General features: G+C 42.7%; 1 protein-coding gene across 1 annotated transcript; it reads left to right on the top strand.

The window, feature by feature from the left end:
- The first annotated feature begins 1,540 nt into the window (after positions 1-1,540).
- S1PR1 (sphingosine-1-phosphate receptor 1) lies at positions 1,541-14,519 on the top strand. Its single transcript, XM_066597208.1, has 2 exons — positions 1,541-1,728; positions 9,183-14,519. Exon 2 carries the CDS (start codon positions 9,265-9,267, stop codon positions 10,387-10,389), a length of 1,125 nt encoding a protein of 374 aa, XP_066453305.1. The 5' UTR covers positions 1,541-1,728; positions 9,183-9,264; the 3' UTR covers positions 10,390-14,519.
- The last annotated feature ends 12,824 nt before the right edge of the window (positions 14,520-27,343 follow it).

Below are 27,343 nucleotides of genomic sequence, written 5' to 3'. Positions count from 1 at the left end.
TCAACAGATAGTGGGCGGTCTTGGGAAACTGATAGGGAGGAAGCCGAATGTGCCTCTGTGCCACCTTCTATACTAATTGGCAGGTGCTTCTTTTTCCCCAATGTTTTGCTGTATTCCTCTCTACAACGTAACGCCACTGCCAACTTGGCACCAGCCAAATTTTCTGTTCCAGTTACCCGACCACCCACTTTTGCCCTGATTAAAAAAAGAACATACCACACATTTTTTTTAAGAACATGAACAATACAAAGGTAACAGCCAATTTCACTTAACCCATGTTTTTTACATTGCCGTCCCTGACAAGGCATAAGGCTTCAACAGAACAGTTAGCAACACAAACATCGAACATTCATGAAGACCACTTAAATACATAAAATGGTAGAGTTAGAGTAGACCTCCAGGGTCATCGGGTCCAACCCCCTGCTCAATGCAGAATTCACTAAATCATCCCAGACGGATGTCTGTCCAGCCTCCCCAGTCATTTGTAAGCTGGGTAAACATACCTCATCAACATAATGATGGGCTTATAAATTGGATGAGCCCTTGAACCCTCTTGTTCTAAAGTGGCAAATCTATCTGCTGTACCTTTTCTACTCGGAGTGGACTTTTCTTGTCCCATATCAGCCTGGCATTCACAGTTGGGCAGAGTTCCTGGTATTTGTAACAGTACCAACTGGTCCCCTCACCGATACAGCCTCCGTTTTCCAAACAGGTAGATCCTCAGTCATGACCCATACCCCTTGGGGACTATTCATCAAAGTATAAAACAGGCGTTCACCTATATATAAGTCCCGCAGTTCCACGGGGAGTTCCAGGTGCCAAGCTGACCCTCAATATACAAAAACATGGTCTTCCCAATCCCAGTCTTTTAAAAAGTCCATAGCCCTGCAACATGTTCAACATCACAACCTCTCCAATGCTGTTCATAGTCTTTTGCTTTTTGCAGATACACCAAAAGTGATGTAGCCCATTTACTTGAGGTTTGTTGGCGATACCAATGGTTGGACATTCACTGGTCATAAAAACCCTAATGTATAGGTGTTCACCAGAGGTAACCTCACAGCAGATGATCTAAGGCTCTTTGTAATACACTAAAGACATATAAAAGTACTAAGAAAGGCAACTGTCATTACATTTCCAACAAGAAAGGCCCTTTAATCATCAATATATGTACAAAGTGAACAAATCTCGCTCAGCAGTATAAGTTGACAGTCGCTGACTCATTCTGAGAGGTGGGGTCCAACAATACCTCCTCAGATGTCAACCTCAAACCGAGCCTATTCTGTCTGTTTAATGATCACTGATTTGGAGACGGTTTCATGTATAGATGTAGTAGAGCTTAATTTTTCATTTACTTAGTGTTTGTGCACTGTGCATTTTATTGCAGTTATATGTAAATCCACATAGAACACATTTTGCAGAACTCATTGTGATATTACAAAGTGCTGTCTGCCAGGGCATCCTGTCGGGGAGGAGCTTCTAAGTGGAGAAGGGTTTGTACATAGCGTGGAGAGGGACCTCACTCACAAAGCATCTGAGCTGCAGCCCTCTCGGTGCTCGGTGGACACTTGCATGGAGACATCTCTGGCCAGGAATGCCTGCAGCTAGGAGCTTTCCTTGTGAAATGAAGGATTTGTCACTTCTGGAATAACTTTAACCACATGGGAAGATGTTTAAAAAGTTCATTGTGCTGTACAAGAGAAGACTGCAGACTGCCTGACCACAAAGGTATAGTCATAGATTAATAGTAAATGTATATAGTAATGTCTAGTAATGCATGGTGTAGAGTAAAGGAACAGCAATCAGACATCGTATGATCTACAGGAATGTGCGGTATAGATGAATGATAATTTGTTCGTTTGTTGATGATTGCAACGTTTATGCCGACGTATAAATGATGGTTTTTAGAAGTTTCTCCACTCTTGTAAATAGTCATCTGCCTGTCCTTTGTAATGGAACAGCATAAGAGAGGGACAGATAAGTGATCTCCAGAGTGAGCATCGTAACAAGTAACTGCGAGTCTAAATGATTTGCTAAATCATTGATCTGTGCTTGTTACAAGACCCAATGCAGATGGCCACTTATATCAGCTATAGTTCACGTTGGACGTATAACTTGAATGATGGTCACTCTAGAAGGGCTTACATGTCTGTATATTGTACTAGGACTTGAATTTTTCCCATGGGAAAATCTTGCCTTGCTTGGAAATTCTTGAACCATTGTAGTAGCCTCAATGACTTACTGGCCTGAGGAACGTTGTAGAGCATGCCTGATAAATGATGATCAGTTTGACTTCACGGAATGATCATTATGAGCTGTATCAGCATCAGTGGGAACATACATGGTATCCATCATATAATACATTGATTGGATGGATGGCATTTCTACTAAAAATCTGCATAATCAATGTGTTTCTATCGTTCTCTCTTTTCATGCATGTCACAATTGGTTGACTTGCAACTGTTAAGCAAAATGATTATTTCTATGAGTAACTCCAGATCTGCACATTCTTCTTCCGAGTATACAGAGTTAGATCCTGAGCGGCAGTGACATGAAATTCTGTAATAGCCACTTGATCAGGAGTTTTACACTAATCTGTTTGCTGAGCTCACTTAAAACCCAACAGGGGCACAGTACCCCCATACAGGGGGCTGCATCTTATTGGGATCCGCTGCTGGATTAGTAGGCACTTTGGATGCACACCTGCTATCTTGTGCACCTATGTAAACACCTATAGCTGCATTTATTTGTACGAAACTAATGACTCCTTTGATAGACTCCCAAACTAATTATCTGCAATGGATGAGAACTGACAGAAGAAAAAAAGATTTGACTTAAATCAACTTAAAACTTTTAGACATTTTTTTACTGTCACCTCCATTCTTAATACTGTTCAGTGCAATTAACTAATAGGACAAACCCGGGAGTCCCCTTGTGTGGGTAGCGATATGCATGATTTACAAGGACACATTGCTGTGATCGTACTGCTGTGAGTAGTCGGTCACTTGTAGACATGTTTCACAAATGTGTAAAAATGAATCAGAATTGGGATCCTGAGGGAAGATCAGTTTTCTCACAGTAATGAAGAATAATGAAGTGTTTCGCTGAGGCTCAGCAGTTCTTATCTCCACCTTGGTTACTGCTCAGCGTCTGGAAATTCAGACCCCTGAACTCTTCTAGGATGTCAGTAACTTGCTTCAGGTGCAATTATGCAATCGACTGACACCTTGGGGAGCTTTCACACGGGACAGAATATTTCGCAACATTGTTACAGAGTATGCTCTTCTGCAGAATATTCAGCACTAGAGATAAGCGAGCAGGCTCGATTAGGGAAATTACTCGAGCGAGCATTTTCGAGTAACTGCCTGCTCGTCTGAGAAGATTCGGGGGGCGGCGGGGGTGAGCAGTGGATTGCGGGGGGGGAGCGGGGTAGAGAGAGACTCGAAAATGCCGAAGCTCGCTCAAGTTATTTCCCTAACCGAGCATGCTCGCTCATCTCTATTCAGCACCATAATCTGCTAACATGCTAATCAAAGAAATACAAAGGTTTGCCAGTCATCTATACCCCATGAAGAATCAGTCATTACCAGCAGTTACAGTATATTGCACTACCTGGGAAAATCACTGATGTACAGATGTAGCAAATGTTAACTTGACATGTAATGCATTATAATAACTCACAATGTAAACTGCAATATTCCCAATTGCCAGTCATGTTAAAAACTGTTCCATCTGTACATGCCAATGGGATCATAGTCTTTAGAGGTCAGAAGTATGTCAAAGGATGTTCTTGTGGCTTGGCCGAGATATGTCAAGATCCTGGAGCCCCAACTGTATTGACAAGTGTAGTCAACTGCACTTTTCTACACAACTAATATTTTATTTTAATGGGTCTATCATAGACATATATAAGTGAATAGTCTAGATAGTAATAAATTTGACCAGCCCATTTCAAATGGTGCAAACACAAAGCATGGTGTGAATTTAGGCTTATCTAAACCTTAGAAATAACTGCAATGTTCGGAAAGGGCCAGAACAAGTGTAAGAGTTTTATTTAACATAAGAAACAACTACAACTTGTGTATGCAAAACCAAGATATCTATCAGGTGAAGCCATACCCTTATCCCTGAACAGGCGTTTGAGGGGAAAGGTGGCGTAAAGCTGGAATTGGAGAGGGGGAGCTTTGTGCAGCCTACTGGTGCTGAGGTTACATAGCAGCCACCAATGCTTTCCCTATGGCACATACTACATTACCACATGGTTATATGTAGCTTACCTGCACATATCCCACCAAACACACATCAGTTCATTACGCTATTCTTTTACACAGTACACAACTTCCTCTGGATGCTCAACTTATTGTATTTTTATCTCATTTCTCTTCGTTTCCTTTCTTCGAGTCCACGGTTAGCCAAGATTTACCATCACTTCCGCAAGAAAGACCTTACCTCACAGACAGAAGGCTTCCTTCAATGACATCATACAGATTTTTGAGACTTATGGCTCTACTTTTTCTAGACAACAGCTATATAGAGTACTCAATATACACACAGTGTATATAAAGCAGTGGTTATTCTGTGGTCAGCACGGATGACTTTATATTTTGGCACGGTCGACTGTAGTACTGAGGTCTTATCTGTACTTTTTCCATAGAATGTTAGAAACTTACTGAATTATTATTAAATGTAAGAGAAATTAATTAAATCAGTAATGCCGAGTCTGTCACTTGGCACAACTCATAGTGTGATCATAATGTATTATCTACTGCTGTTCAAGCTGCTTTATCTGAATCAATGAGTTATCACTGTGGAATATTACGCAGCTTAAAATAATATATAATACATCCAACTCTGCTACATCCATAGAACCTATGCAGATTGCAAGTTGTATTAGTTTCGAAACAGAAGAAAAGCTGGAGCATTACAGATAAGAGCTATATAAAGCAAATACAAGTGAGTGTGCGAGCTGAGCGAGAGTGGCTGTATTCTAAAGTGTGCTGTTTGTTAAGTGTGTGACTTGGGATTAGTGACTTTGGATTCAGGGACTCTGGAAGAATCACTTGTATTTGTTTACTGTTTATCTGTTTTAATTTTTGCATACATTACTTTTATCTAATCTATCTGTATGATCACCATTTAGAATGTGCTCTATGATTGACAATGCCATTCAGTGTACATCTTATGCCATGTATGCAGTCTCTGAACAGCCGTTTGAGGGTGCATACTGTTGTACGAGATGTGAGCGTGTTGCACATTTGGAAGCCCAGATCCTGGATCCAAATACGTGGTTTGCAACAATGATATCCATTTGCCTCATGGAAAGGAGTTTGCTGCTCACTGAGCAGGCACTCGCTGGGGTAGAAGCGGGGTTGAATGGTAGTATGAGAGTGCAGGATGATCAGGCAGCTAGATGGATTACAGGAGATGGGAAGAAATTCAGGGAGGATAGTCCTGAACTGGCACACCCTAACAAGTTTGCAAAGTTGGCAGATGAGGGGGATGCCATTACAAGGTTAGCTCCTGCAGCACAACATGGCCTCTGACTGCCAGGGAAATGTTTGCTCCAGTAAGAAGGGAAATAGGAGCGCAAAGCAGGCTAGACATGTCCCGTTAGTGGGAGACTCAATTATTAAGGGAAAAGATATCTACCTACTAAAAAAAATCTACCACAAAGACCAGGATGGTCGAACAGTGTTTTGTCTTCCTGGTGCCCAGGTTGACAGATTATTGGGAGGGGCTGGTGAGGATCCAGTGGTCATGTTACACATTGGCACCAATGACAAATTCAGACGTAAGTGAAAGGTCTTTAAAAACTATTTCAGGGAGCTAGAATGTAATCTTAAGGCAAGGACCTCTAAAGTAGTATATTTTGAAATACTGCCTGTACAACAAACCATGCCAGAAAGGCAGTGGAAGATTTGGGAGGTAAACAAGTGGCTCCAGAGTTGGTGTAGGAAGGAAGGGTTTGGGTTCCTGGAGAACTGGGCTGATTTTGCTGTACGCTACAGGCTCTACCATAAGGATGGGCTCTCTATGGAGAGGGTGAAGCTGTGCTGGGGGAGAAGATGACTAGAAGGTTGAAGGAGTGTTTAAACTAGGGACTGGGGAGGAGGGCAACCAGAGAGATAGAGGGGAAGACAGTGTATAGAGTGACCTGAGACTGAGTAATGTAAATGGGGGTGGAGCTGTGGGAGGGGTTAATACTGTTAGAACTGACTGAATATTTAATAAGGATACACTTAAAATTTAAAAAATAACCGATACCTTCTAAACTGTATGGTGAATAATGCTAGAAGTCTGACCAATAAGATTGATGAATACGACACAGCGGGAATAACTGAGACCTGGTTGGATGAAAGCTGTGACTGGGTGGTTAACTTGCAGAGTAACAGCCTGTTCAGAAGGGATCATAAAAACTGGAAAGGGAGAGGGGTTTGTCATTATGTAAAATACTGTTTAAAGCCCACATTACAGGGAAATATGTGAGAGAGATGAGCATGTAGAGTGTCTATGGGTAGAAATACATGGAGGAAAAAAACAACAATTAAATCCTCATAGTGATTTTCTAGAGGCCACCAAATACAACAGAAGCTACTGAAAATCTATCACTGATGAAGCAACAAATCACAATGAGGTAATTATTATGGAGGGGGGCTATCTGGATATAAACTGGGAAACCGAAACCTGTGGATCTTATAAAGGAAATGAGTTTCTGTCACTAACTAAAGATAATTACCTCACCCAACTTAAGGGACGGCCATTTTGGACTCAATATTAACCAAAAGACCTGACAGAATAACAGGGGTACAGGTTGGGGGGTACCTGGGAAATAGTGACCATCATGTAATACATTTCCACTTGTCTTTCAAAAGGGAGTTTTATCAGGAAAATACGAAAATACTAAACTTTAGGAAGGCCAAGTTTAATCTTACTGACTAGGATAATGTCCTCAAAAATGAGAGTACAAACAATAAATGGGAAATGCTTAAAACCATCTTAAATACTTACTGTGAGTGTTTCATACCTTACAGGAATAAAAGGGCTAGGAATAGGAGGAAACCAATGTGGCTCAATAATGATGCAAAGGGAGCAAAAAACAGCAAAAGGAAAGCATTTAAAGTACTAAAACAAGAAGGCAGCGAAGAAGCTCTAAAAACTTACAATGAAGAAAATACATTATGTAAAAGCAGCAAAGGTAGAGACAGAGAGACATTGCCAAAGAGAGTAAAACTAACCCCAAACTGTTATTTAATTATACAAATAGTAAAAAATTAATACTAAAAGTGTTAGCCCTTTAATAAATAATGTAGGAAAAATGTAGAGCGTGATGAGCAGAAAGCATATCTATTAGTTTTTTTCTCCCGTGTATTAATAGATGAAAATGAAATGTCAGATGAGATGCAGAGTGATAAAGTAAACTCTCCACTAAAAGTTACCAGTCTAATCTAGGGAGAAGCGCAGAGCCATCTTAAACAGATTAAAATATACAAACCACTGGGTCCCGATGGCATAAACCCCCGGGTTCAAAGGGAATTAAGTAATGTGATAGACAGACCCTTGTTTCTTATATTTAAGGACTCTATAGTGATGGGGTTTGTTCTACTGGTTTGGTGCATAGACAATGTGATGCCAGTATTCAAAAAGGGATCTAAAACAAGACCCTGGAAACTACAGGCCAGTAAAATGTGGGTAAAATGTTTGAAGGGTTTCTATAAGATGCTATCGTGGAGTTCCTTAAGAAAAATAGCTGTATAACTCCATATCAGCATGGGTTTATGAGAGATCACTGCTGTCAAACCAACCTGATCAGCTTCTATGAGGAGGTAAGTTTTTGACTGGACTGGGAAGAGTCGCTGTCTCTTGTGTATCAGGACTTTTCCAAAGTGTTTGATACTGTGCCGCATAAAAGGTTGGTATATAGAATGAGAATCCTTGGTCTGGGTGAGAATGTGTGTAAGTGGGTAAGTAACTGGCTCAGTGATAGAAAGCAGAGGGCGGTTATTAATGGTACTAATAACCATACTCTGATTGGGTTACTGTTACTAGTAGGGTACCACAGGGGGCAGTTTTTGGCACTATTCCTTTTAATATATTTATTAACGACCTTGTAAAAGGTCTGCACAGTAAAATATCAATATTTGCAGATGATACAAAACTATGTAAAATAACACAAGAGAGGACAGAATGCGGATTGTTCTTCCTCTTTTCAAGTCACTGGTCAGACCACACATGGAATATTGTGTATAGTTTTGGGCATCGGTACTCAAGAAGGACATATTAGAGATGACTCGGTACAGAGGCGGGCAACTAAAGTAATAAACAGAATAGGCGGACTACAATACCTAGAGAATTTATCAAAATTGAGATTATTTCGTTTGGAAAAAAGACGACTGAGGGGCGACCTAATAACTATGTATAAATATATCAGGTAACAATACAGAGATCTCAACCCATCATCTATTTATACCCAGGACTGTGACTGTAACAAGTTGGCATCCTCTACATCTAGAGGAAAGAAGGTTTCTACACCAACATAGAAGAGGGTTCTTTACTGTAAGAGCAGTGAGACTATGGAACTCTCTGCCTAATTACGTAATGATGGAAAACTCAATAAAAGAGATAAAGAGGGGCCTGGATGCCTTTCTTGAGTGTTACAATATTACATGTTATAGTCACTAATTACTCTAGAAGGGTCGATGATCCGGGAATTATTCTGATTGCCAGACTGGAGACAGAAAGGATTTTTTTCCTTAAATGGGGAATAATTGGCTTCTACCTCATGTTTTTTTTGCCTTCCTCTGGATCAACGTTGGGGGTAATAGACTGAACTAGATAGACATATGTCTTTTTTTTCAGCCTTACATACTCTGTTACTATGTAAGTTGCATGTGTTAACCCCATTTTGGTAAAATCATAACTTTTCACCAAATAAAACTGTGCTTTTTAGTTTATTATTTCTATCCTTATGTTAAACATACATTCCTATGGGAATCTGTTGATTGTAATAACATATTTAATGGAGAAAGTAATGAAATGCATCCAAATTTATAGCTATAACTTGATAAAATATTGTCATTAGTTTTTTCAGATGATACCAATTTAGAAAACCTACTAAAAATGTAAGAAATGTTATCAGATGAGCAGAAACAACGACCCTAATATCAGATTCTGATGTTTTTCAGGAAAAGTTCACCATCAACGCCTGGAGTTTAATTCAAGAAGCACTACCGCCACCTAGTGTTATATTGGGGAGCTACAGCAGCCATGACTCCTACTGGACTTCCTCCCAAGAGGATTGATTATTATGACCCTGATGTAATTGTCGAATATTATAATTACACAGGGAAGTATAAGAATAGCTCTTCCAATGAACTGAAGCCAACCTCCATCATCTTTATCATTATCTGTTGCTTCATTGTGCTGGAAAATGTCCTGGTGCTTCTTACTATCTGGAGAACCAAGAAGTTTCATCGACCCATGTATTACTTCATTGGCAATCTGGCGCTGTCTGATTTATTAGCTGGAGCCGCGTATACAGCCAACATTCTCCTATCTGGATCCAATACTTATAAGTTAACACCAGTTCAATGGTTCATACGAGAAGAGAGCATGTTTGTTGCTCTCTCTGCCTCAGTCTTTAGCCTTGTGGCTATTGCTATCGAGCGCTACATCACCATGTTAAAAATGAAGTTGCACAATGGTAGCAAAAGTTCCAGGTCATTCCTTCTGATAAGCGGCTGTTGGTTGTTGTCATTGTGTCTTGGTGGACTCCCACTCATGGGTTGGAACTGCTTGGGGAAGAAGGACCTTTGCTCCACAGTGCTTCCTTTGTACCATAAACATTACATCCTTTTTTGTACCAGCGTTTTCTGCATCTTACTGCTGGCCATTGTTGTTCTGTATGCCAGGATTTATTTCTTGGTGAGAACGCGGAGTAGAAGTTTGACCTTTAGAAGAAACTGTGCGAGAACAAGCAAGAGTTCCGAGAAATCTATGGCCTTACTTAAAACAGTCATCATTGTCTTGAGTGTGTTCATTGTGTGTTGGTCGCCTCTCTTCATTTTTCTCTTACTGGATGTTAGCTGTAAAGTCAGGGCCTGCCCAGTGCTATTCAAAGCAGAGTACTTTTTGGCTCTTGCCGTTCTCAATTCAGCCACTAATCCCATCATCTACACCTTGACCAACAGGGAGATGAGGCGTGCCTTCCTAAAGATGGCATGTTGTTGCCACTGCCCTATTCTGAATCCGGCAACAAAAGTTAAAAGACCCATCATTACAGGAATGGAGTTCAGCAGGAGCAAGTCGGACAATTCTTCTCACCCTCAAAAAGATGAGGTGGACTACCATGGGACCATTTTGTCTTCAGGCAATGTGACTTCTTCATCCTAGAACATGGGGCATAGACTAGAATGGAATATGTTTTTACAAATTTGTAAAATCGTGAAGGGAAATTCATCAAGGTAATGCCAAGGCTGAACATAGAACTGGGTGGAAAGAAATGGAACAACTGGACTAGACGAAAGAGGAGCATGCAAGCTGCATAGACAAGACGTGGACTGGAGGAACACTAGTCATATATGGATGGATGAGATGTAAAGCTCATGTATAATGTGGATTTTTTTGCTCTATGAACAATGCGACTATGGGATCTAACATCACTTACCCTAAGCGTATAGGACTATAATATAGAACATGACTCTCTGTAGATGAAGAATACCGGGCAAGAATTTAACCAGTTCTTATGTAACTCAGTTCTATATGATGGAGTTCAGTTATTTTCCTTTGTAACAAAGTCTGTCTGAATAGTTCATAAGAGGGGTGAACTACGGAAAGGCAGCATCACTACATGCTTGTCCCAAACTCGAAGTCACTTGATGTTGGTATACAGATGTAGCAAAATGAGTTTGCCACTTGAAACAACATAATACATCCGTATTTCTGCATAGGGCCACAATAAAAAATACTTCATAGTTAACTGAGAATTATTTAGTGTGCAAACTATGCAAGCCCAAAAGAGTTAAATGACAGATTCAGCTCTGCTACATCCGTATATTTAAATAAAAATCCCCCCGTGATTTGGATTGGATGGGACTCTGCTCTTACGCATTTTTTAGTCTTTATAATGTTAAAATGTTTCAATCTCCAATTCAAAGCGGAGAGTTACTGTATTCTACAACTGTGTCCTAATTGACTGGACTGAGGTTGGCAGCGCTTGCTTGTAGCGCACAACACGTTTGATATGCAGATGTTCACCTGCCTTGTGTTGCAGTGTTTTAGTCTACAGTCGTAGAATGAGATACAAGCTTCAGGTCTAGTGGCATTTTGCTCTTTGGATGTCTTCCAAAGACGTAGCTAGGCTTTTCGTAACCCGGGGCAAAGAATTAGTTTGGTTTTCCCCCCTGAGACTACAGCTTTCACTTCCAGGTGCAGGAAGCTCAACCCAGCTCTGCACCAGACATGACAGCTGTAAATTCAATATTCCCGACCCCACTTCAAACAGCTCTAGCTAATTCTATAAGTGGTATAATCCTGGCTTTAAAATGATGCCGTGAGCATGTTGGTAGCATTCATAAAACCAGAGCTACATTCCTTTGAATTAGAACAAGTTCAGTCTGTCCAATACTGTAATGTCCTTTTCCTGCATAAGCAGCTTTGCTCGAGGTAAATTGTAGGGGGGTTAAACTGCTAGATTGGCTCCCCATATCCCCAAAGTCTTGACAACCTGGGGCATATGCCCTGACTAACCCTAGCTACCCCCCTGTCTTAACCATATCTGAGAAAGCATTATTGTACAAAAAAGGTTTCCATACAGAACATTGACATAGTAAGCTAATGGACAATACTATGGACAGAATTTGCCAGTATGATGTAATCCTATTTAACCTTTGAAATAAGCAGATCTCACATCACATTTCATTTCTGTCCACTTTAAGGAGGGGTTATTCTACAGCTAGCTGCTTTTCTTCAGGAAGCAGACAGCTTTGCACATTATTCAGTGGTCCATGTTGGTACTGCAGGCTGAGTCCCATTCCCTTAAGTACAATTCAGTCTGCAGTACCAATCCGAGGCACTGCAAAATGTACGAAGCCGTCTGCTTCCTGCAGCAAAACAGCTAGAACTGGGACAACCCCTTTAGATCTGATTTTTGTTTTGGAATACCCACATTCTCAATTTCTAATGACAACTAAAATGAACTTGTCATAGGCGACCAATAGGGGCACTGTTTTGGCTGAATTTACAGTATAGTATTTACACAGCTCTATTTTTGGTCTGTATTAACCATTTTTATGAGATCCACTCCCAATACTGGCAAAAAAATATATGGACCTAATTCTGTCTTATGAGTGTACCACAGAAAGAGACAAGGTAGTTTTATCACGCCATGTCACCTGGTCATCTGAGTCTACATTTGTTTTTCCAGTTGACTGGATGCTCTGAAAACAAAGCTATAGTATTTTATCTCTGATACCTTTCAATATAATATATGGGGTAGATATGTCCTGGAGTTGTTAGTTGCTCCAAATGAATATTACATCTGTCTCTCAATGTATCAACTTAGTATGGACAACAGGTACAAGTTACATTGGAGGAGAGGTTGTCTATAAAGGCAAATGAAATGAATGGCACTGAATGTTAAGGCTGCTTTCACATTTGTGGTCGGGGGATCCATTTTCCTGCTCCGTTCAGGGAGCAGGAAAGGGGAATGCCCTTGCAAAATGGGTCTGTCTTATGACGGAACCAAACAGCGCCGAATGGACCCCATTGACATTAATTGGGTCCATGGGTGTAACTATAGAGGATGCAGGGGATGCGGTTGTACCCGGGCCCAGGAGCCTTGGGGGGCCCATAAGGCCTCTCTTCTCCATATAGCAAGCCTAGTACTATGAATAAAGCATTATATTTGGGAGCCCTGTTACAAATTTTGCCATGGGGCCCAGAAGCTTCAAGTTACGCCTCTGATAGGGTGCGTTTAGTTTCCGCTTACCTGCCCAGCATTTTGCTGCATGCAGCCCTTTTTCTTCCGCTCTTTCGTGCCGGGTCTGCAACGGTTCCTCCAAACTGAGGTTCTGACACAGATGTGAAGGCAGCCTAACGTATTCAAGATGTATCCAAAAATGTATCATAAAATACAACTTCTCTGACTGCCTGATACACACGATATGCTAATATGCCTTTGTTGTCTAAAGACCCTACATCCTGCATCCCCTGGCCAGCACTGCTCATGTGGGGAGCACTGGTCAAAGTCGGTGCAGCGTCTTAGACCAACGATGTGCAAAGTGTACATCAGATAGTCAGAGAATTGGTGTGGTCATCCTTGTTTGTCCAGGACCAGAGGGTGACTTTAAGGGTGGCTTCAGATGGGCGCATACGCCAATACGCTTAGCGCATAAACCAGTCAAAATTTTTTTTTTTACCTTTCAAACTTCTCGCTACTGCACACAGGTAAAAAAATAAAAGCAGGAAGATGGGTCCTGCCATATCTTGTCTCGCGCATAGAAAAATGTGCAACAAAGATAGGGCAAGTCCTATCTTTTAGTATTAACACGCGAGAATCCCAATGTTTTTTTTATTAGAAAACGGTATTGCCCCTGTCTATACGCTATGTACAGTATTGTAATTCAGTCCCATTCAACGGAAGGAGGCAGAGCTGCACTACCAGCTACCGACCATGGACAAGAGTGGAGCTGTTTCTAAAAAGTGATAATGTATCCTTCTTTGTAATCTCCTACAACCTCTTTCAATACACTTTTGAGCTACTCTTTATAATAGATATTCGAGAGTTGTTGGACTTCAAAAGTGGAGCTCCAGGAAATCAATTCCTTGATATCCATTACAAAAAGTTTCTCCAAAGTGGAGTTAAACATCAAGCAGTCGCATAACCAAGCACTTATTTATTAGTAGTGTCACTTAGAGACCACCCTGAAGAAGGCGGAGGGTATGCAGATGAGTCTATGACAAAAGGGTCATGTAGGTCTCCCTAACCTGTTATAGACATGGAGCTCGTATACCACCAGACTGGGTGTAAACTGTACAACATGAAAATGTTTTTGAATGTAATGATGGATTCAGATGGGGCATAATTTTAGGCAATGCCAAAAATCTGCCTCAAAACTTTGTTTTTCCGGATTTGCTGTAGACTTACTATGGACTCCAATGAAAATGGTAAAGGTTTGCAGGAAATCTCGTACCAGATGTAAAATACGCGGATTTTGCTGCGGAATTTGTCCACATCTGAATCCACTCTAACAGTTAAGACAAAGTAGTATTAATTTTTCCATTTGGGAAGCCTTTTTTCTCAGATTATACAAAGCTGCGTTGTTCTAAATGCAAATGATGCTGGTCTTAATCCTTTTTATTTTGTTCTGGTTTAGCATTTTTTTTATCAGTGCAATTACACAGACATTTTTGTATGTTTTTGTGTTTTTTTTTACATAGTATTTAATAGACCTGACTTGTTAGATTTGCACATAAAAATACTGTATTACAAACCAGTAATAAAACTGATCATTTTGTAATTACCTCTGCGTGATCAACTGTGTTCTATAAACGTCTTGGACAAAAGTCACTCCAGCCATTTCCAAATATGGCCGGAATGAAGGATCCGGGACGTTGTGAGGATCCAGGAAATAGCATCTGCAAAAGAATGGCCAGACAGGAAATCCCAAGAGAGCAGGGAGTTTATTTACATGGCTGAAGTACACATGTGATTTATAGGTCATACTAATGAATGCCTGGAAAGACGATCATTGAAAGGCATTGACTTCTTAAGTTATTTTTCATTGTGACATCCTTACCAGCAACCAAAGAGAAAAGCTAGAGGAGACGCCTTGGAGATGCATATATTGTAAGCCCAATGTCACTGGGGCCGTTTGCATATGGGGACACTAACCCTAAAACTACAATACTTATACATATAATGTCTATATAAAGAGCTGTATCTGTATGCGAATGTTTCCAGAGTTTCTTGGCACTGGGGTTGTAGAAGTAGTTCTCATACTCAAACATTTTCCTGGACTTCCTTTGAAGAAGACTAGAGTCAGACTCTTCTTGGCTCAAAGTGGTTGCTAGCATAGAAAAAATGCATTTAAGGGTTGTCCAGCTGTAAGATTCTGAAGGCCCATACTCTAGATAGGTCATCCATACTAAATCTGTTGCACAGGACCTCTTTTGATCCGCTGTTCGCAGGGACCGTGTACTGATTTCTGCAGGAAGTAGACAGCTCTGTTACCACTGCAGTGGCCAGGCTTGGTATTACAGGCCAAAGTTCCTTCAATGAGAGCTTGGCCTGCAATACCAAGCCTATAATAAAGACAACAGCAGCACTCACATGGATTCACTCCAGACCAGTCCCAGTCATTCCACTGCAAACAATGCAGGTGAGGAGCAGGTGGATGCAGCAGCCCAGCTTAGTCAGGATCACGACCAACTAAGCCTGGCCACTGCAGTATGAACGGAGTTGTCTGCAACTGGACAATCCCTTCAAGCTGCACAGTAAATGGCCGCATGCACACGGCAGAGCCGGATTCTGCATGCAGAATTCTGCAGCGAAATCTGGCCCTGGTAGTAGCGGCTTCCCGAGTATCTGCTTTTGCTTTCTTCCATCTGTACTGCAGATGGTCCACACAGCCCGCCATCGGACATGCGCAGTACAGATTTTTTTTTTAACTCATGCTTTTCCTGCGGAATTCGCAGCCTGTCCATGCAGGAACTGCAGGAAAATGGAGCATGCTGCAATTTTTCATCCGCGAGCGGAAACTGCAATTGGCTTCCGCTCGTGTGCATGACGAATCATTTTTCCATAGCATGCTATGGAGGGTTATTGCTGCTGAACGCGGAGGCGGATACCAGCTCCGGATTCTGCAGCAAAATTCCACCTGTGTGCATTAAGGCCAATGGACGTAAGATGGACTTTAAGTTAGTGACCTGAAAGTTAACATTACTTTCATTTCTTAAAGGGGTATTCCCATTTCAACATTCCTAGTACAGTTTCAATACTGCACCACAAGGGAGGTCATCCTTGTGCAGTCCAATGCTCACCGAGCCCCACACATTTCATGTCATAGTCTTGTGCGTGAAAACGGAAGAGAAAATAGACGTGGTTCTTGTCACATGTCTGAATAACCTGGTTGACTGTTATGGATCCATGTGCTGTCCCCGTCTACTGGATTGTAGACTCTGACAGAACACAGACCGAATATACAGCCGTGTGAGTAAGATAAAGAACGACCTTCATTCCCTCCCGACCCCCATTTGTATCCACAATTCACTTGCATACTTGTTTACTTCCTCAGACTTCCTCCCTAGATTGCCAGACAATTAAATACTCTTTTAGTGGGTGATGTCACTAAACATTCGATAACTATTACCTAGGCACAGGATAGGACACAATGTCTGACTGCCGGAGGCCCTACTGATCGCTAAAATAAAGGTCCTAATTCCCTGTTCCAACTCACTGCATAACCACAGTGAGAATTTTGAATGGCACAGTGGTGGAATATGCTTCCTATCGCGCCATCGGTGTCTATGGGGTTGATGAAAACAGCTAATTATGCTGCTTGGTTGTGTCTGTCAGTCCCATAGACATTGAATGGAGCAGTGGGACGTATACTCAACTACTAGACCATTGAAACTCCTACTCACTGTGGTCATGTAATGACGAGACAACAGGGATTTAGGGCCCTGGTTCTAGTGATCAGTGTTTGTCCCAGTGGTGATGATAAATGTCTGTTGAAGGCCAACCCTTATACATAATTCTATACTTTTTTGTCCCATTAGGGGACCTGAAGGGGCGATCTTTTAATCACTTGTTTAAAGCTTAAGCAACACTTGCCTGTGATGGATATATCCATTCTTCAACAGCAAGGGCTTATCTAACCTATTTTTTAGTATAGTTTTGGACCCATCATACCCAAAATTATATTTTGCGTTATACTCAGTGTGGCGCTGGAGTACCATTTCGGCGCTCTTGAATTTGACCTGTGACATCACTGGGTCTTCTAGTTCAGTGACGTCCTGTAAACCAGTCATATGGACTTTTCAACAAAAGGACTGCAAGGAGTTCTTGTTCGTTACTTGGCTTCACGTAATCATCTTCTGGTTGTAGCGGTACTCACTGGTAAGTTCAGATTTTCTTTGATCGTTCTGCAGGTGATCGATCGCTGAATCTTTGCCATTTTGGCTATTCTTCAATCCGTTCGAACAGTAGTTTCCTACTATAACCAACCCCGCAACATTTACCACCCTTTGCCTTAAATAATGGCCAAAATTAACAGCTGTTATTCCACAGAATTAATGACTTCACCAATTTTACTCCTCATTGCTGCTATTTTGAAAACCCTTTTCATCAATGATGTATTTACTCAGAATAAGTGGTATGTCCCAATTGTTGGGGCTGGTTTTTTTTCTATTGCTCTTCTACACTTAGGCTATTTTCACACGAGCGTTTTATCGCAATGATTTTGCCACAATAAAACGCTGGCTGAAAATCGTGACCATGTGAAGCACTGGATTCCAATGCACTTGTTCAGATGGGTAGTTTAGAAAAGGGAAGTGGGAGGGAGTTTACCAGTGACTTGTGTTGTTAAAGTCCCTCCCCCCTCTGCTTGCCCCAGCAGCTCCCGGCAGCTCCCATAGGCTGTGGAGGGAGTTTAGCATGACTAGCTTTGCTAAGCTCTTGCCCCATCCCGCCCCCTTTTCTTGCCGGGAGCCGGCAAGGAGTGGAGAGGGGGAGGGAGTTTAGCACAGTAGCTCTGCTAAGCACTCACCCCCTCCCTTTGCCGGCAGCCGGGAAGGGGGAGGGAGTTTAGCAGAGTTGAATTCTCTTCCCCCAGCCGATGGCATTCCGGGCTGCAGCGTATACACGCTGCACCCAGCCATCTGAATGGGTGAGAAAACCTGCTGTTCTCCTCACACAGAGAAGTGGTCCAGCTGGGGTATGTATGTATGTATGTATCTATCTATCTATCTCACATCTATCTCAGTATCTATCTAATATCTATGTACGGTTGGTATAAGTTATACATCTCCCTGTATATACTGTATATAATTGCATGCTTTACACACAATTAAAAAACAAATCAAAAACACATGCGGTTCTTAGTAGTAATAGTTGGGATACCACACTAATAGTGGTAAAAAGCAGTGTATATGTGAGAATGGCCCAAGGGGCTACAAACTAATTTTCATGTAGTGTAGGAAATGAGTCATGTTTGGGAAGATTATGCCAAGGGGCAGATCATGTATGGAAATTTGTTTTGCAGCTATATTCAGCATGATTTAGGTATGGGTTTGGGGGGGAGGGGCCCGAGCTGAACTTTTGCACCCAGGCCCCTGAGCCTTTAGTTACGCCCCTGAGTCATTCCAAGGATTTCAGACGATTGAGGGATTTCCGTCTTGCAGCGTATTTTTTTCCGATATGCTGCTGCTGTGTGAACAGCAGAAAATACACGGCTAAACATCTGAACTTGATCACGGCTATTCTTCATTCATGCGATTTTACATTGCATGTGGGCGACCGTTAAAACACAGACAGTCATGTGAAAGAACCCTAAGGCTCATTCATTATTAATATGTTAATAGGAAGAAGTGTTGGACTGTATATTTGTATGCATTTCAGTATCCTGTGATCTTTACATCTGGCATAGGAAGTTTTGATAAGCAGTAATGCAGGGAGTGGGTCATTCCACAGACTCTAACCTTGGAAGAGATCCACACAGGATCTGGGAGTTACTGGAAACAGATTGCACCAGTCATGGAAATCAGAAATCACTACTTTCCAAATAGCATTCAGTCTTGTCACTTTAAAAGATTAGGATGAGGTTTTCGATTGATACCATATCAGTCATGGAACATAGCATATTCCCTAGAAATGGTCTGGGTGCCAGATGATGATTCTGCCTGCAATAGATAGATACGTAGCACATACTAAATACGGGAATGTAACGGGGAAGAGTTCAGCAGAAGTCCATGTTTCCAAGCATATGTTGACCAATAATGCTGAGCGGGTCTCAGCAGTTCTATTATACCTGCCAGGTGTCACAGTAAAGCAGAACGCCTGCAGATCCTATCCAGACCTAGACTTTAGTTTCCACTGCTTATACATTAGTTACATTGTAAGAATCCTCTCTGCCACCTACCACTTCTGATCTTATATCTTCTATCCTGCAAAGTCTTGTTCAGAGTGTCTCCCGGCAGCAAAAAAAAGTATTAACCCCTCAGTGACCTTGTTTATTTTAGACCTAGGGACACAACTTTTTTACTTTTCCATAAAGCCATAACTTTTTTTAAAATGTTTCCATTGACATGGCGATATAATAGCTTGTTTTTTTGTCTGGCGAGCTGAAGGTTTTATTGGTACCACTTTTTGGGTAATTATATTTTTTTGTGGGGCAGGGAGAAAAAAAAACACATCAATCCTGCTATTTGTTTTTTTTTTTTGCAAAGTTTGAGGTATGGTACAAGTATGACAATACTAAAATAATGTTTTTTTACATTTTTTCCCACTTTTGCACAATTAAACCCTTTTTTTGATTTTTTTTTCTGCATTGCTGCGTTCAGAGGCTAGATTTACACGGATATCGGAGTTTTTACGTTTGCACACCGGCGATGTAAAAACATATGAACGGGCACACAAATCTAACGCTTGTGAGCCTGTTCAGACAACCCTGGCCCAGTGCATATACCCTGAGGCCGCAATGTAGTTGGGCGGGAGGAGACAGTTTAGGGGCTTATTCAGATGTGTGTTTATCGGCCAGGCTTTCACACCCGGGCAAGATATGCTGCCCCTCTCTGCAGGGGGAGGAGGTGGGACAGGCTGGGAGCAGTGCACTGAGTTCCTGCCCCCTTTCTGCCCTCTCTCCGCCCCTTGCCACCATTTGCAATGGGCGGGGACAGCACGTGGGTGGAACTTAGCCCCGCTCCCATTCCGGCCATCCCATTGCAAACAGTGGCAAATGGTGGAGAGGGGGCGGGAGCTCAGTGCACTGCTTCCTGCCCATCCCGCCTCCTTCCCCTGCAGAGAGGGTCAGCGTATATTGACCAAGCAATATCCGGACGTGTGAATAAGCCTTAGCTCTGCTAAACTGTCTACCCCTTCCCCCCCTTCGCCGTCTCTCGCAAAGAGTGGAGGCGGGATGGGGCGGGAGCTAGTGTGCTAAGCTCCCGTTTCTCTCCACCCCTTGTTGCAGTCAGCAATGGGAGGGGGTGAGGAGGGGACAGAGCTTAGCTCCGCCATGTCCCCTCCCACTGCAAACAGCCTGCAAGGGGCGGAGAGGAGGAGGGAAGGGGTGGGAATTGCTAAACTAAACTCCCTCCCACCTCCCTTTTCTGGCAGCTGTCATAGGCTCCCATAGGAGTCTATGCAGCCACCGCAGGCGTTAAAGCGCCTGACCAAAATGCACTATCTTGGCCTGCAGGGCGCTTTTACTCTGTGGAAATATGCCCATGTGCACTGATGAATTGTAAACCAATGCATCAGAGGGGCAGCGTATATAATTCAGCCAAGGTCCCATAACTTTTTTAATGTTCAATTGACAAATCTCTGTGAGGTTTTTTGCATTACAAGTCATAGTTTTTATTTGCACCATTTTACACTGGATTCACACGAGCATTTTATTGCAGCAATTTTGCTGCGATAAAACGCTGGCCGAAAATTGCAACCCTCTGATGCATTGGATTCCAATGCATTTGTTCAGATGGGTGATTTTCCAGTGCGTAAAATCATCTGGCCGGAAAAGATAGCAAATACACTGGCCTTTTCCAAAGACTCCTCTGGGAGCCTATGAGAACCATTAGAAAAGGGAAGAGGGAAGGAGATTAGCAGCGACTTGCATTGCAAAAGTCCCTCCCCCACCCCTTGCTGGTAACTCCCATAGGCTGGGAAGGGACTACCTCTGCTAAACTCCCGCCCCCTCACCTTGCTGGCATACGTCAAGGAACACAGAGAGGGAGACAATTTAGCACACTAGCTCTGTTAAGCTCCAGCAGCAGCAAGGGGCGGAGAGGGGGAGGGAGTTTAGCAGAGCTTAACTCTCTCCCCCCGGCCGACGGTATTCCGGGCTGCTAAACCCCCTCCACTTCCATTCTCCGGCAGCTTCCACAGGAGTCTATGGGAGCCGCCACCGGCGTAAAAGCTTTTACGTGGCGCAAAATCACCCGTCTGATCTTATGCATTGGAATCCAATGCATCAGATGATAGCGTATAGCGGCTAGCTGTGAAAACGTTGGCAAATATACGCTCATGTGAATAAAGCCTTGTTCTGCAACATTGATTGCGGCATGTAAGGGATAAACAGCAGGAACCATTGTTCTCACCGATCCCTGCTGTTGCAGCAGGATACCGGCTGTCAGTCACAGCTAGCACCTGCTGCGGATGGTGCAGACTTAGCATCTGAGCCTGTGTCATCTATATGATGTAAATTCACTTTAATTTGCAGGAACTGCTTCCCAGTACGTAAGTTTATATCCTGTAGTCGGAAAAAGTTAAAGGGGTGTTCTGGTATGTTAAAGGTTGGTGGTGGAGAATGATGTAAAAAATAAAAGAAATAACAGTACTCGCCTCACACACTCCCTGCTGCTCCGCCATCTCCACTCCCATCTTCCTGTCCGGTCTGTCTTTTCACTGGCTGCAGCAGGGACGTGCCTGTTCACTCACATGACCGCTGCAGCCAATGACCTGCCCTGAAATAAACCGTCTTCAGCAAAGTCCTGTATACAGGCCTGGGTTGATTGACTACAAGCTCATTGTGACCTGTATATGGGATGTCATTAGGAACATAAGACCCGGTCACGTGACATAGCACTGCGGTGCCATGCCAAGTGGCTGTTATGTTGGCATAGTACATAATTTAAAGGGGGTTTCCATGAAAATAATATTGATGAGCTGTGCTCAGGATAGATCATAAGTAGTTAATCGGCTGGGGTCCACTGCTTGATACCCCAGCTGATCAGCTGATTGGGTACCCCCCATGAGCACCAGAATGCACATTGGTCGGTGCAGAAGCAGTTGGCTCTGACCCGTGCAGTGGCTGGCATGTGTAATTATAGGCACAACTCCAATTAAAATCAATGACATCTTTGCCTGCAATTTCAGGCACTGACCACTACACAGGGGTCAGAGCTAACTGCTTTTGGGATGACCTGCAAAAAAAATGAGTCCTCACACCACTATCTCAATGGAAAAATAAAAAAGGTTATGGCGGCAGAAAATAAAATTTTTCCATGATATTTTGTTTTTTAAAAGTAGCATGGCAATAAAACAAACTATATAAATGTAGTAATGATACCGACCCACAGAATAAAGTTATCATGATATTGGTGCCACCGTATGTACACTGTAAAAACAAGACCCACCCAAACTTGGCAGAAAGAGATTTTGAAGACCTGTTTCATACAACCGTATGCATTTTTATGCTCGGCCAATAGCGCCATAAAATTGTGTTAAAGACAAATAACCACAATCAAGTCCTGATCCTAATTAGCATATTTCCTGCCATTCACATGGGCGACAGCAGTGTATCGGCAAAAAAATATGCTGCAGCACGGAAATCCCTCAATATGCAGAAATCCTCGGAATAACTCCTAATGCTTAACCAGAACCAGCTGTCATCTTTTCCCAGCACCAGACGCAGCTAAACTCACTCCCCCTCCCTTTTTTTTACGCTCCAATAGAAGTCTATGGGAGCTATAAGGCTGGGTTCACACGGGGCAGGGGGAAAATCAGTGCTGGCAATTCCGCTTGCGGCTCCTAATCCCAGGATAAGCCAGCAAAGTGGATGAGATTTTGCAAAAATCTCATCCACATGCTGCGGTGCAAGCAATCTGTTGTGGCCAAGCCGCACGAAAACTGACATGTGACGCGGAATTAAATTCCGCAGCATGTCAATTATTTTCTCTTTTTCGCAGCGACGTTTCTCCTCTCTATGGGAAGAGAAAGCTGCAACTGAATGCCAACGGCAAAACTGCTACAAAACCTGCGGGTTTTGAAACTGCACTTTTCCAGTGGAATTGTCGTGGTCTTTCGGTGTGGTCATTCCGCGAGAATTCCGCTGTAACTCCATCCCATGTGACCCCAGCCTAAGCGGAGCTTGGAAAAAGATTAACCTTTTCATGCGCCGTATAGGATTGGTCTATTTTTCCCAGTGTAATTTTTGTATGCGCCTAAAAAAGCGTGCATGTAAACGAAACATTCAAATCCAATGCTTCAGATGGTCGTGATTTTTGGATGCGGGTAAATTAACTGCGTATATACGCTCAAGTGAATAAAGCCTACGTTTTTTAACTTAAGTTGAAAGTGAGAGGAGAAACTGAAAATGAAAAAAAAAGGGCGGTCCTTAGGGGGTTAAATACATTGCATAAGTAAAAATTACAGGAACAATAACCGTCAACTAAGTGACTGAGAAATTGATACAAAGTGAGAGAGGAGCCGACCCGCGAGGCTAACAATCTACAAGAGAAAGGAGGCGGCAGGTGAGGGTAGAAGCCGCTCATGTTGTGGCGGCAGCAGGACTGCTGTAGGCTTTGCTGAAGAGATGGGCTTTCGGGTTCTTTTTGAAACTTTCCAAGTTGGTGCGGAGTCTGATGTGTTGGGGTAGTACGTTCCAGAGTATTGGGAGGACACAGGAGAAATCTTGGAGGAGGAGCGGAGATAATATGTAGAGAGTAGAGATGAGTGAGTATACTCGCTAAGGCACATTACTCGAGCGAGTAGTGCCATAGCCGAGTATCTCCCTGCTCGTCTCTTAAGATTCGGAGGCCGGCGGGGGGAGCGGGGAGGAACGGAGGCGAGATCTCTCTCTCCCTCTCTTCCCCCGCTCCCCGCCCGCCGTCGGCACCTGAATCTTTAGAGACGAGCGGGGAGATACTTGGCTAAGGCACTACTCGCTCGAGTAATGTGCCTTAGCGAGTATACTCGCTCATCTCTAGTAGAGAGGTATCTATTACTAGATTTTGTCTATTATTAATAATCAGATTACTGATATAGTTGTAGAATAACAAGTAAATACGGTCATTTTGCCAGTTTTTATATAATCCCTATACCATGATTATGTAAGGCACAATATATCAGTTAACACTTGAACCATGGAGGGTTTCTATGTGCTGTGGGAAAATAGTATCAGCAAAATGGAAGGAGGTCGCAACCCTTTACTTCCTATAGGAAACTGCAAATATTTCTGTAAGACAAAGGTCTCGAAATGAAGAGGATGTCAAGAAGCAGCTTAAATCCTCAGGAAGAAATGACTTCATCCTATCCCACCCAGACATGCCATGACGCTGTGTAAGAGCATCTCCATCACTCAGTAATTGGCTTATGCCTTCTTGCATGGCGGTTTTATGATAAGTCCCATGAATGCTAGCAACTCCCATTATGGCATTTACCGCTAATGACTGAGACAAATTTGGAAGCAGTGTGTAAAGGCTCATTTTGATTGTTATCAGCAAGAGAATCCAAGTGATCTTGTAGATATGATACCTTTTAATGGCTAACAAAAATACATGATGCTAATGCTAGCTTTCAAACCTCTCAGGGTTCTTCCTCAGCCATAATGAAATAGATCCGAAGAGGCATTATGTCTGAGGAAGAACCCTGAGAGGTCTGAAAGCTTGCTATGACATTATGTATATTTGTTTTTTAAATACATTTCACAACATGAACACAAACTAAGACACTCAGAAATGTAATATGGGCAAAATGATGAGCTTCCCTGACTGTAGTCCTGCTGCCATGAAATAGCTCCCTTGCGAGACACAAAATAGTCCGCATACGAGTCCCTGACTTGCAGGCCTGATGACTGAGGTCTTGCTTGTGGGGCTTGTTCCATCATCATCAGTGATTTAGGCTGCTCTTCTTACTCATCTGTCAGAAATGTTTGTGTAGTTATGTAGGAAAACACATGCTTGGATGATGGTGTCCCTTAGATCCATTTGTATGGTGCGCTGGAAAATTCGTCATTTATTTGCCAAAATGCCAAATGCACATTCCACATAGCAGCATGCCCTAGTGGGGAGGCAATTAAAAAAGGTGCTTCTTGTTACCCAAGTGTCTTAATGGAAACGGCCATATTTCATCCCTAGTAAAGCAAATACCTCTTTAGCAACGATCAGGGCAGATGGACCAGATGGTCCGGGCAGTATCTGGGGTTTGGGGACTCCCAAGTTGGCTGTAAAGAAGCTGTCGATCCATCCTGGAAATCCTGAAGATGTGAGCACCAGCTGTGCTCCCGTAGGGAACGAGGTCTCCCATTACAAGCTTGTAGTTACTATCAGCTAACAAAGCTACAGAAAAAAATAATTCCAATTATTGTAATTAAAAATAGATTGCAGGTGGAAATGCAAAAACAGACACACGGACTGCATGCAGATGGCACAGGGATGGAGGAATGGCCATTTTTTGAGGACGCAAAATGGATAGCTTTTAAATGCTCGTGTGCCACTAGCCTAAGGCCTTAGTCACATGAGCGTTTTGATGCTGCTAACTTAGCCGTGCAAAAAAATCGCGACCGTCTGAAGCATTGGTTTCCAATATTTTCATTCAGTCGAATGATTTTTTTTGGCGCACAAAAATGTCCAACCAAAAACAATAGCAGATAGGCGCTTGGAATCACCAAATAAAATTTCCAGCTGCCAAAAAATTGTTCTATCTTTTGACTGAAAAATGTTGGTGGCTCCATAGACTTCTATGGGAGCAGTCAGAAATGGGAAGGGGGGGGGGGAGTTTAGCATTGGCTAGTGCTGCTAAACATGGACAGATGCCTCTGGTGAGGCATTTAAAAGTGATTACTAATAGTTCTACCAACCGAGGGATTTCAGGGCTGCGACGTATTTTCCCTGCAACACGCCGCCGCCGGCCGTGTGAATGGATGAAAAACCTTGAATAATAGCTGTGACTTAGTCGCAGTTACTCTACGCTCATGCGAGATGCAGTCAGTGTTAAAATGCAGCACCCGTGTGAAGGAGGCATTAGGTGAAGTGGATCCAGAAGGAAGGCGAAGTCCTTCCTCTGTATTTCCCATACATATCTGCTGTTGGCTAAAAAAAAAAGCATAAAAAGCTGCATGTAAAATTGGCACAAAAACCTCTCTGTAAAACCCCTCTGAGGCTCCATGCTCACAGGGCAGTTTGGTGGCAATAAAAGCTGCACCAAAAAGTGCATTGGTGAAACCATGTGTGTTTTTACTATGCATGCAGTTTTGCAAATACACTTTTCGGTGCGGTTTTTATTGCCACCGAACTGCCCCGTGTGCAATACACAGAGAACAGAACCCATTGATATCAATGGGTTCATTCGCATTTCCCATTTTTGCGTGCAAAAAAAAAAATCGACCTGCTCTATTTTCCTCCACATTCGTCTCTGATGCTCAGTCTGCATATCCTGATGTCATTTCACATAGAGTAGATATGACATTTCCTGCATGTGGCACAATACGATGCAGAACTTGGGTTGGGGACACTGCTTTGCTATGTCTCAATCTATAACTTCCTTCTTCATCTGACAATTATGACATGGCTCTAGTTTATCACATAGTGGAGTGGTTGACCACTGATGTAGGGCACAGCGATGTGAATATTCTCATGCCCCCATTAGCTGATTATATGACCACAATGAGGAACTAAAGTCGCCTGGAGACAAGCAAGTTGGTGAGAAACTCAGAAGCCAGTCCAATGCACTTCATCATATATAGAGGGAAATGGAAATCAGTTCCTGTTATAGAAGAAAATAATCACATTACTTGTATACCACCAGCTACATAAAATTACTTCAAGTACTTAAAGGGTTATACCAGAATTTCAGGTTTACCCGTATCTCAATAATGGGGGTCCCGTGTCCCCTGTCCTCCTCACTGATGGGTTAGTGCACCCCTTGCAGGGAGGAGGAGACTAAATGGAGCACTGGTCACGCAAGCGCACCAACGCTCCATTCACTTTCAATGGGGATGCCAAGATACCCAGCAGTACCCGCTTGGGTATTACCATCAGCACATGGGAGTTCCATTCTTGAGATTGTCGGTGGTCACAGTGGTGAGACCCCCTCCGAACAACAAGTTATCCCCTATAACTTGAGATTCTGTAACAGCCCCCTTTACAGAGTCATCTCACCAAAGTCATTTATCACTTATCTGCAAACAAGGTGATACCGTAAATGATTGGCCATTGGGGTCTGATCACTGGGACCCCTCGGATCACAAAAATGACACAATCTGATTATTTGCTTCTAAGAGAGAAATTTATTTCACCTTTGTTTTATGTATAACTAGCTGACCAGTCGCGCGTTGCTGCGAAGACAGACAGACATACATTCATTCGTTTTTAGATATCTAGATAACAACCAATCACAGCGCAGCTTTCA

This window comes from Eleutherodactylus coqui, chromosome 3 (assembly GCF_035609145.1).
Source record: "Eleutherodactylus coqui strain aEleCoq1 chromosome 3, aEleCoq1.hap1, whole genome shotgun sequence".
Taxonomy (NCBI): domain Eukaryota; kingdom Metazoa; phylum Chordata; class Amphibia; order Anura; family Eleutherodactylidae; genus Eleutherodactylus; species Eleutherodactylus coqui.
Note: the sequence above shows the minus strand (reverse complement) of the source record. Positions and strands in the feature narration are given on the sequence as shown.

Coding starts and splice junctions, on each gene's coding strand:
- S1PR1 (XM_066597208.1), top strand. CDS start 9,265: ATGACTCCTACTGGACTTCCTCCCAAGAGGATTGATTATTATGACCCT.